Source organism: Perna viridis, chromosome 1 (assembly GCF_037379345.1).
Source record: "Perna viridis isolate PV_CMFRI_1.1 ecotype Kerala chromosome 1, ASM3737934v1, whole genome shotgun sequence".
Taxonomy (NCBI): domain Eukaryota; kingdom Metazoa; phylum Mollusca; class Bivalvia; order Mytilida; family Mytilidae; genus Perna; species Perna viridis.
Window position 1 is genome coordinate 68,587,849 of NC_142445.1, and position 11,839 is coordinate 68,599,687.

At 31.5% G+C, this 11,839-nt stretch overlaps 1 protein-coding gene across 2 annotated transcripts; it reads right to left on the bottom strand.

Moving 5' to 3' along the window:
- Positions 1-1,227: 1,227 nt before the first annotated feature.
- Positions 1,228-11,440, bottom strand: LOC148630124 (mRNA export factor-like). Of its 2 annotated transcripts, none has more exons than XM_088561220.1 (11): positions 11,328-11,440; positions 9,575-9,658; positions 9,049-9,147; positions 8,045-8,137; positions 7,322-7,408; positions 6,248-6,334; positions 5,586-5,657; positions 4,916-5,023; positions 3,156-3,335; positions 2,535-2,729; positions 1,228-1,736 (listed from the first exon to the last, which is right to left on the bottom strand). In XM_088561220.1, the coding sequence occupies exons 2-11, from the start codon at positions 9,647-9,649 to the stop codon at positions 1,647-1,649; spliced, it is 1,086 nt and encodes a 361-aa protein (XP_088417346.1). In that variant the 5' UTR covers positions 9,650-9,658; positions 11,328-11,440; the 3' UTR covers positions 1,228-1,646. The 2 variants fall into 2 exon arrangements, with proteins under 2 accessions (XP_088417346.1, XP_088417353.1); XM_088561227.1 differs by having other exon boundaries at positions 9,575-9,654; positions 11,328-11,427.
- Between the last annotated feature and the right edge of the window lie 399 nt (positions 11,441-11,839).

Consider the following 11,839-nt stretch of genomic DNA (forward strand, 5'->3'; position numbering starts at 1 on the left):
TGGCGTCATAATATCTCTACCATTTCTTCTTTATACGTGGGGTAGGAGTTGGAATTCAGCAATCCGTAGTCCACTTCAAAATACCAAGGTCTGGTGAATTGATAGTGCAATCTTGCTTTAGAATAAATAACGATTTAAACAGACATGTTTTCATGGTAAAGATGGAACGTAAATATTCCTTGTAAGAAGAAATTTATAGAATAATGTTCGTTAGGTATTTATGCTCTAAACACAATTTATTTTCTTAATTAAGATTATTTGTTAGGTTACAGGTCCACCATATCAGATTTGTGGTGTGGATTTAGTATACTTTGTAAAAAATCTTTCTGGAAGTATTTTGAAAGCCATTTGGTTTCTTTTTCAAGAAATTAATAATTCGAACCAAAAGAATTATATCCATTTCTCAGAAAAACAATGATATGGTTTATTTTTGAGTATTTGTAGTATTGTTATTATTGTGTCATTTCTAGATAACAATCAGATTTCCATCAGATCTGTCCACATAGTAAGTTTCATTTCACTCTAAAAAGCTGTTTTAACATCTGTATTTAGGTATTTAGGCTAAATCATTAAAAAGGAGTTGGGAATACATTTGGTAGACACAGCTATTAATTGGTGATCTTCTAAAATAGTAATTTACAATATTTCTGTATATGGGTCATGGCCTACTATAAAATTGACACATGCTTCTATTTACATTGAAATAATTTGATCTGCATTATTATCAACAAAATTATTCCTAGTTTTGCAAATTGTTTAAAATATATTCCAAAAGACTGTGCATCAGATTTAGACATTTTCTATGTTGTTCTTAGTGCAAAAGTAACTTTAAAAGATATGAAATAGCTACGTCCATTAGTATTACAATGTCTGATATAAAATGACATGGGTTAAATACCTTTTATACTCCACTAGTCTTTTGCCACAAATTCACTTTAATTCCTACTTTAGAGTTTTTCTTTTGTTGGCAATTTAATAAATTATACATTTTTAGATTATTTTAAAAACTTCAACTTGAAGATGGATCAGGTAAATATTCTACATTTTAACAATACCACACCATATCATTTTGGTTGCCAACATGATCAATGAAGTTAGTATCAGTCAAAATTTGACCCAGATTGTAATAGTTACAAAACTTTTACTTAAAATTTTGTATTGACACTAAACACCCATGGAGCATATAATAATCATTTCAAGGCTATAAAGGGAGACTCAGTTGAAAACTAAAGGTCAAAGTTCCATTTATTGCATCTGATTTAGTACAAAGTAAAACACAAATTTGACTTTGTCTATTTATGACAACTGTCTATTTCTAGTTCAACTGAAAAGAACAAATATTTAAAAACAACAGATAGCATCATATCTACAACTGAACACTTTTTTTCAATAGTTCTGAACTGTCAATGTTCATGCTAGGCATTGACAACCATACATACAATGTTTACATTAGATCTTAAGGAGTTCACTTTATTACACATAGTACCTCAATCATTTAATTATAGCATGATACAAAGTAGTATCATCATCTTTGTAAAAAAATAACGAGGACTACCATAAAAGCCAACAATATGAAACAAAGATACACTATATACAGGATGGTTCTTGGGCTGGTTTGTTGTAATGTCTTATCCTAAAGACTGTACTTAGGGTTTCTTCATACTTGGTTTAAGTTCGTCAAAGCATGATCTCAAGAAAATATGAGGTTTCTTCTGCGGATCAAATCCTTCATGTCCCTGTAACCAAAGTAACCATCTTAGTTACAGTAAACTCCATCATTGCAAAAAAATTAATAAGTTTTCAAAGAAAATATCATTTTTCAACATGGAATGCTATTTAATATAATGTAAATGACCAAATTTCATTCCTCGCTTTCCATGAAAAAAATCAGTAAACAATTAGTGTTTTTTTCTCTCTCAAATCTTGATCACTATTTACCACTATTTCCATGAAAAAAATCAGTAAACAATTAGTGTTTTTTTCTCTCTCAAATCTTGATCACTATTTACCACTATTAGAGTGTGAAAGAGTATTAGTGTGATGGTGCATTTCAGTGTGACAGAGTATTACAGTGTATAAGAATGTGACAGTATGTTACACCATGACAGTGTGTTAAGAGTGTGGCAATGTAGTACAGTGTGACAGAGTATTACACCATGACAGTGTATTAAAGTGTGACTGAGTATTACACCATGACAGTGTATTAGTTTGACAGTGTATTACACCATTACAATATATTTGAGTGTGAAAGAGTATGAGTGTGGCAGTGTAGTACAGTGTGACAGCATATGAGTGTGGCAGTGTAGTACAATATGACAGAGTACTACACCACGAGTGTATTAGAATGTGACAGAGTATTAAGAGTGTGGCATTGTAGTACAATGTGACAGAGTACTACACCATGATTAGAGTGTGACAGAGTATTAGAGAGTGTATTTCTAAATCATTTGTGTTTTAATTCAAACTGGTATTTATAATTGAAGGAAAAAAAAAACTTTGGAAAAAATACAAATGAAATATGTGTGGATACACACCTTTGACCAGTCATAGCTGGTAGAATAAGCAAATACTGTGCCCTGGGAATTAAAGTTACATGCTGTAATTGGCTGGTCAAACTGTTCAGATGTCTTCAGCTTTGTTCTTGCATCTTTATCCCAGAAACTGAATTTACAATCTGAACCAACAGTTGCTAATGTACCATGGACAGGGTGAAATGATATATCATTAACCTACAACAGAAACTTGAATAGTTACGTTGTGTCAGAACTTATGCAGGGCCTAATCTAGAGTTGAGAGGGAGAAGTTTTTGTAATAGAATACAGAAACAAAAATATCAATATTGTAATTTTTCCAACAGATTTTACTTAAACTTCTCCTTATCACTGATGTCTAGATTAGACCTTATTATGGTCACAATGTGTAACCTGTATAATAATAGAATAGGCAGGTACAGCTTACAATGTTACCTGAACATATACATATATATGGGAGGAACAGACAGTTACAGCTACAATGTAACCTGAATATCTATGGGAGACACTGACTGTTACAGCTTGCATTACAATGTTTCATGAACATCAATTGGAGTCACAGACATATTCCTTTCAAAATGTTCTTAGTAAATTATGGCATGAAATCTTATTCAAACTACTTACAGCATAAATGTCCTGCATTCCATTCTGCACACCATTAGATCTGTGACATTTGAATGTGAAATTGTCTTTAGGATTTGTAGGGTTAACATAATGAATGGCCACTCTGCCTTCTATACTGCCCAAAGCAAATCCTGTTGGCGAGTTGATCTTCTTATCAAGAAATATACTGACACAACGGTGCTAAATACAATGTAAAAAAATAATATGTAATTTTATTGTTAGTCTTCTATTTAAACATTAATTTCAAAATATAGATTTGTTTAAAATGACCTAAAATATTATGCAGGGTAAATCTTTTGTTTCCTATCACAACCATATTCTCTTTCCATTCATTAACATTGACAAACCATTTGTCACAACACTATGATCAAATTTTGAAAATAAACAGTGTTCTCCCCAGGATTTTCAGATAGCGCTGTATTCAGCTTGCCTGACACGACATTAATAATGTCTTGTGTCAAAATGAACTACTTTGTATTTAATGTATTATGTAAAAATGAATCAGTGTATTAAAACCCCATATCATGACTTACAAAAAAATTGTTTCCCCACACCTGTTGTACTATTTTTAGACTTGGTTGATTTTACGATCTATTTTACTAATTTTCTCGCCAAAAAAATGTGCTCTTGATACACAACAACATGGCAATGTAAACACAAGACGGCCATTTCCTTTTCTTTTCAAAGTGTTTTGGAAGTATCTGATGGAATAAATATTGTTTGGGAATTTAATATGTTCTTTTATAAGGTAAATCAGCTTCTTAATGTTGAAAACATCTTGTGATTGTGCAATTATTCAACTTTGCATTTATAAATAGCCACACAACTGACCATAGTGTGTTTACTGCTATCATTACCTTGTAGGATGCCGTAAATGACCTCAGGGCACACGTTTCTTGACGTAATTGATTTTTATTCCTCAAATTAAACTTAATAGCACAGGGCTGGTAGCAAGATAGCATAGTCAATCTCGATAGCGCTGTAAAGCGCAGCGCTTTAAGGGCCTGGGGAGAACACTGAAACACAAGAAATTTTGCAACATATGTTTTTTGTTTTTGTTTTGGAAAACACCTGAAAAATATTTACTTGTCATATATTTTTCTGATGCAGTAGTTATAATTTGCTTTTTACCCCCTGGCCTTAAAGGTGCTCTTCTTATGGAAACACAAGTCACCTGATGGTACTTCTGTTTCCCAAATGTCCAAATACTGATAACTTAGTGGTATTCCAAAAGCTGCATCAGAATTTGATGTTGTGTCTCATGCAAGATAGGTAAAAATATTTTAAAGTCAGATATCTTTATTTTTAAGATAGTGCTTGTTTTATATATTTAGGACCAACAGCTTAATTCATTACAAAAATAAAAGTAATAAAAATCATATGGTAATTATTAATTTTTCATAGGACTCATAATATGAAAAAAGTATGAATTTTGTATGAATTTTGGAAGCATATATTTTTTACATGATTTAATATGCCCAAAATTGAATACTTCCATTTCGTGCCAAAATATATGTTTAAAACAAATGTTGAACATATGTTGCAATTTTTCCTGTGTACTGGGACTAAAATCATCCTAAGAATAAAGTACAAGTGTATACACACAAACAGACTCAACAACTTGATGGTTACGCTTTTAGTTTTATTTGCTAATTGTGTTAATGATCTTCATTTAAAAACACAACCTTTAGGCAAATGATCATAATAAGAAAAAAATGACCATCTACTTAATAACACATTGAAAAACTTCAGCAACCAACCTGAAACTTTAATGGTGATTCTATTCTGCTGAATTCCTGTGGTCTATTCTCCAGTTGGTAAATAATCAGATCCCTTCCAGCTGTACCTACCACTGCCATAGGGTAACGCTACAAAATCATATCAGGTAAAGCAACAAAATCATAACATATCAAGGAAGTCATAACATATCGGGCAGTGCTACAGTAACAAAACATGCTGGGTAGTACTCCAAGAATAAAACATGTTGGGCAGTGCTACAGTAACAAAACATGCTGGATAGTACTCCAAGAATAAAACAAGTTGGGTGGTGCTACAAGAATAAAACATGTTGGGTAATGCTCCAAGAATAAAACATGTTGGGTAGTGCTAAAAGAATAAAACATGCTAGGTAGTGCTCCAAGAATAGAACATGCTGGGTAGTGCTACAAGAATAAAACATGTTGGGTAGTGCTAAAAGAATAAAACATGCTAGGTAGTGCTCCGAGGATAGAACATGCTGGGTAATGCTACAAGAATAAAACATTTTGGGTATCACGCTAGAATAACCAAAAAACAAAAAAAAACTGTTGAGGCATGTGATCCAAAACTCTTGCTAAGAAAAATGTAATGAAATCAATTTTTTCCTGTAATATGGAAGATTTAACATTTTATTTATTTTGCAATATCTATATACAGTTCGTGTATACTTACAACATCAGCACAATAACATCTTTCTGGAAGTTGTATCGTATCCATAGGTGTTGGTGATCTAGTATCCCAAAACTGTCAAAATAAAAACCTTATTTTTAGACTTTTAAAGAAATAATTATAAAGAATGTTCTTACTTAACCAGTGCCATCACTTACATATGATGTTCATTGGGTAATGCAAGTATGTAAAGCCATGATAAAAGGTATGTATTTTACTGTAATATCAGATTGCATGCTTATTCATGTCATATGTTTACTATATAACAAGAATAGGTATGGTGAATATGTCAGACAACAACCCCACTGGGATGAAAATGTCAGCCAAAGGCCATCCATTAATCTTCAATGAACGATGAGGAAACCCTCACACCACAGGGCAGGCTGTAGCTGGCCCCAAAACATTATTATACACAGGTACAGCTAAAGAGTTGCCCAATATATACTCAAGTAACACAGAAATAAACTAAAGGTGAAAATGAAACAAGACATACAGAGGCAAGGAATTCCTGACTTGGGACTTACTAGTATACACTTAGAAAAATTGTTCTTATACAAGTTTTGAACATGTCTGTAATAATACTTCATTATAAATACTGATACACCAGTAACCACAATATTACTAACAAATAAAACACAACATTAACATGTTATTCAAAAGATTACCTTGAGCAATTTATCCCAACTACCAGTCATTATACAAGAGTAATTTGGTGCCTTTATCCAGTGCACAGTCTTAATTGGTGCATCATGCTGAAATAAAAGACATTTATATTTTGAGTCTTAACACTGTCCTAGTATCTACAGTTATAAACCATCCCTATTGTCAAGACAACTGTTGTAACAGTCTGTAAATTTCCTGTAAACTGTTTATGTGTAATTGGATAACTGGTTTTTCTGTATATTTTTAGTTAGATCATTCCCGTTGCATTCTTTTCTGTCATTTTACAAAATCATATAAAAGTATATATAAACAAATAATGATTGAAATAAAACAATTATCTTTAAGTTGTTACAACAAATTTCTGGAAAAAACTATTTATGGTAAAATTACAAACATTATAAAAATCCTCTTTAAAGGGGGAGATTATTGACAAGAAAATTTTCCATAGAAATCTAATGGGAATGTTAAGTCTTTTGTATATTACAAGAAAAGAATTAGTAACAACCAATTTTCTTTTTGAAATAAGAAAGATTGTCAAAGAAGTGTTCTTTATATGAGTTCTTAAAAAAATACTATACATCAGTCTTTTATTCGTTTCTTAAAAAGTAAAAATTCCATAAAGAATATTTTATAGACAAGAAATATAAGGTATGATCTTCCTTTTTCATCTGACACTACATTAAAAACATTCTTAGGAATACATATTAATAATACATTACTTGTAACATCTTGTAAAATGTCACTTCATCATTTTGTATAGTTAAGAAAATTACAGGGCACCTGAATCTGAAACTTCTTAGGGCTCCATTTTACTTACCCTGCCCCATTTATTTATTTTAGAAATATAAATAATCTCAATGCCTCAAAATCAGAAGTTGATTCCATAAATAGGTCTCACTCCTTATTTCTTGTCCAGGTAGACATATTATACACAAAGGTCTTTAGTTGGATGATAAAAACTATTTAAAAGCAAACAAAATTTAAATGAAAAATAGAAATTCAATCCTTCCCAAAGTTTTTTTTCAATAGAAATAACATGGGTCTTTTTTTTTAATTATTTAAGCATTAAGCCTTACCTGTGCCACCTGAACTGCCTGGTTACTATTTAGATCCCACATCTTAACAGTCTTATCTACTGAAGCTGTAAACACTTTTGTGCCATCCTATAAATACATAAATCAGAGTTAGAAATAGTAGCCTGCCTGCCAGCCCAGGACTGGCTATTTTTTGGCAGGGCTGGCTAATTTTAGCAAAAATCTATACGCCATATAGTAAATATATTGAAAAATTGTATACAGGAATGGCTAGAATTTGAGTGAGTTTCCTACCCTGCATCAATTTAGAAGCACGTTAATTAGTGTCAATCTAACCAGTTATGTGATAACTGATACAAAGTAGCATGTGCTTTTGTCAGTTTGGTGCTTTATGAAATTTATTAAATTCTTCACTTTAAAGGACTGGACATGAAAAAAAAGATTGATTTGTATGCAAAACTCAATTGAAAGATTCAACAGAAAGTGTAAGACATCAAAATCAGAAGTATACTGACAATAAAGCACAGTAATAAAAGCTATCTTAACTAGAAAAATATTATTGACATTAAAATGAAAAAACTTGTATTATTATAATAACTGCAATAAGTATTGATAACCCTCTGTTGTTAGTATGCTTATAATGAGAGCCATAGTGTCAAAATATCAGATAACTTAAGTAAACTAACATATAAATTAAAAAGCATGAAAAGACAGGAAAACATGTATCTCTCAATTTTGCATGAGAAAAAGCAGAAAAAAACTTACATCACTCCAGTCACAGTCAAGTACAGGGCCTGTATGTGTTTGTTGAGCTTTAGGGATAGTCTGGCCTTGATGGGTCACTTCCCAGCATCTCACCTACAAGTAACATGCAGCGATTATTACGACTTTTTTTTCAAAACATTTTTTTAACATTAAGCATTTCACAAAATTGTTGTTTCTAATTATATAATTAAACCTTGTTTGTATATTAAAATTTTCATAGTCAAGAGACACAGAGAAAACATGTGTTTAAAGCCAGAACTGTAGACCATTATAACTCAGGAACATAGGAAATCATATTCCATTGCAAGACTGAATTTTGAAGTGAAACATTATACTGCTATCACTCCAAAGGAATCTGCTACCTTAGTTTACCTATGAACAAGACTTTGTTTATGAATTTCACCATATTAATAAATTGAATTTTGATCTGTAAATGTTTGCTTCTTTCAACCAGAATATAAATTATCTAAATGTTTTGTTTTTATACATTTCTCTCATTCTCAGCCGGTGATTAAAAATGCAAGTGACTTTTTAACCACCAGGCAGTAATTAAATTTCGGTGAGAATTTTCCCACCATTTTACATTTCAAAGTTTTCTACAGATTTCTTGGGAGAAACAGACTCTCCTCCCATGCTTCTGAGGATTACATAAATTCTCCACTCTCCAGTTAAATTTTAGATTAAACTATATTGATTGGAGAAATCCCCTTGAGACTGAAGGAATATCTCCTTCAACATTAGATTACTTTTTTTAAATACAAAAATAAAATTTACAAAGCTTAATGATCTACACAGCTGATTATATACAGTTGGTTAAATACATGTCATTATAAATCACTGTTTGGCACAAGTTTTCTATCTTTCCTGTTGTGGGTTCCAGTTCAAATTCCTGTTTTTTTTATTAATTCAGTGGTCAAAATAGGGGGGTGTAATTTATCTAACTTTTTATAGTATGCAAAAATAATCATATTTCATGCCTTGTCTTGACAACAAATAAAACATACATTATTATCCCAGCTCCCAGCAACAAGGAAGCTTGATGTACCAGTAGAAGTTGGACTGAACTTAATACAGCTCACACTGTCATCTGGTGGACTTTGTACCTACAAAACAGTTCAATATGTAAAATAGTCTATTGTTGTGGGAGGCTTCTACATCATATTTACATGTAAATTTATAATCAAGATACATAGGGTGGTTTCATAACACTTTATCTATACATGTATATGTCTTTTTATGGCTGGTCATGGACTATAATTTAAATAGCACGTTTTAATCAATAAGGGACACTATAAAATGAAAAAAATAAAGTTATTATCAATGCTGGTGCTACATGTACACTAATGTATATCATAACCATTAAAGAGTGTGTAACCACATTCATATGATACCATCCTAACTTTTTTTTTACAGTATTATGACTTATGACTAATAGGTTATACTTTTAATCACAAAAAAAAAAACAGGAAGTGCATGTGTGTGTATTATTTTTAATACTCTTTATTACAGAAACTGATACAGATATTATACCTCAACATCTTTCATTGCATTGGTATTAGTGCTGGTTGAACTGTTAAAGGCTGAACCTCCACTAAAGATGCTCATAATTTCTGTCTAATAAAAAATAAATATATAAATTACAGCAACAAACAAAGTTCGTCACCCTGTACTACTGTAAAGTCAAATCAAGATAATAAACCAATCTGAAAGGCCCGGATTAGAATCTTCATTAGCTTCGTATCTTTAACAAAAACGAAATGTTTATCTGTTTATAGCTCACCTCTTAAGGTTTGGTTAGGTTGCACTATACAGATGCAATTGAGGTGCAATTATTTTTTTTTTGGATTTGGAGGTTTTTTTTTGTTTTTGTAGGGGTAGGGGGTGCTAAATTAGAATAAGACAGCTCAAACGAGTTTTGTTCCACTGGCGAATAAATAACAGACCTTCAAGGATACCAAGAAGAAAAATCAAAAAAGGAAATAACATTTACATTTCCCAAGTAACTGGGTTACTCAAAATAAATAGAAAATGAGAAAAGAAAAGTTTTATCAATGATTTTAATGAAGGCTCCTCGAGTTACTTTTTATATACTTCTTGTCTTGATTATACTATGACTTAATTTGTAACATGTATTTGCATATACCCAGGGAATAAAAAAGCTAGATTTCTCAATTATATTATTTTATCTTCCACACATACATGGCTATGTTTACATTGCTTATGAAATCCCTTGCCACATGTTATGCAAACAGTTCTCATTCCCTTTCTGCCATTAACCTGTTTCTTTCAGAACAAACGCTGCAATCTTTTTCTTTTCTGTAGGTGATCTTACAGGTAATATGTACATTTGTTTATATGCGCGCATGAATTTAGGAAGTCTTTGCTCATGCAATAATAGATATATAAAGTTATCTGCAGTGACCTATCTATATAGTAGAACCTTAAGTTATGGTGAAAAATAAATCCTAGTTGACATAAAACTGTATTTTTTTTTTAAAATGAGACTTTACATGTACATAACTTTATCCTCTTACAGGTTACAACTGCCTCATAATAATTCTTGAAGGCATCCTTGCAAGACCTGTGCTTGGTTTCATAAAAAAATATCAAACTGAGATTTCCCTAAAATCCTTCCTCAACTCAAATTTGGACCTACCAAATTATTTTTATTTCAGGGATTTGAAATTAGATATTTTTTTAGAAACTGGGCACAGGTTCATTAGATGGTATTTCATGCTGCTAAGCTTCCTCTGGTGGAAAAACCATGAACCATAGTGACAGCAAGTGAATGCCAGCCATATTGTCTAAACTGAAGTACACTGTCAGTGTCCATGACATCATAATTTAGAAAAAACATATATATGGGCCTCTCTCGTGTCACTCAAATGTCTATAGGCCCAATAGAGCCTTGGGCACACTAATGGTTAAGAAAGAAGAAGGATTGCAGGGTCATGCATAGACATAGGAAATTCAGACTACACTGTATGATCATTGACTTTGTAAAAACAAGGATGTAGTCACATTGTTTTGAAGTCGTCCTTATTTAATAATATGTTCATCTTTCTTTTTCTTTCTTAAAGGTGTAGATCTAATAGTCCATTTCAATTGATACATGTACATTTGTACTATATACTTGCATACACTGCGAACAAGAAACGAAACTTGAAAGCATGAAAATTTCTTCAATAAGACAAAGTCAAAAACGTATACTTGGCAAACATTACATGAAATTTTTCGACATTGACAATTGTCAATACATTTGAACACAAAGGAAAACATTTACGTTTTAAGCTCACGGTGTTTCAAAACATGTTTTTCTTCTACCGGAAGTGGAGAGTTAGCGGAAACCAAATTTGTTGTCCGATCCGATCGCATACTTCTGTAACCCGATTGGTCTTCTTCGGTAGTACAATAGGAGAGTTCTTCGTGATGTCATCACTTACCTGTGATTTGGTTTTGGTTGGCAAAAAATCCATTGAGTGGTATGGGGCATCAACTTTAAATCACCATAACTTTTTCATTTTTAAAGATAATTGAAAAATTATTTTGGTTCCCAAATTTGTTAATAAATTTTTATCCATGGAATTTTTAAATAAATATTCCCTAATAAGACTATAATGTGCACATGATTTTAATTGAAATTTTATACGAAAATAGAGGTTTACACATAAATGTCACTACAAATTTATTTTTCAAGTAAAAGAGTTATAAATTCACATTCAAAATATGAATTATTTTATCTAAATGAAACATTTTACAGAACCAAAATTGGATATAAAACAACAAAGTAATAAA

Excerpts from the sequence above, each read along its gene's own strand:
- LOC148630124 (XM_088561220.1), bottom strand. The coding sequence starts at position 9,649 with ATGAGCATCTTTAGTGGAGGTTCAGCCTTTAACAGTTCAACCAGCACT. Across the intron at positions 7,409-8,044 it reads TTGACTGTGACTGGAGTGAT|GATGGCACAAAAGTGTTTAC; the intron begins GTAAGTTTTTTT and ends ATGTATTTATAG. Across the intron at positions 1,737-2,534 it reads CCAGCTATGACTGGTCAAAG|GGACATGAAGGATTTGATCC; the intron begins GTGTGTATCCAC and ends CTTTGGTTACAG.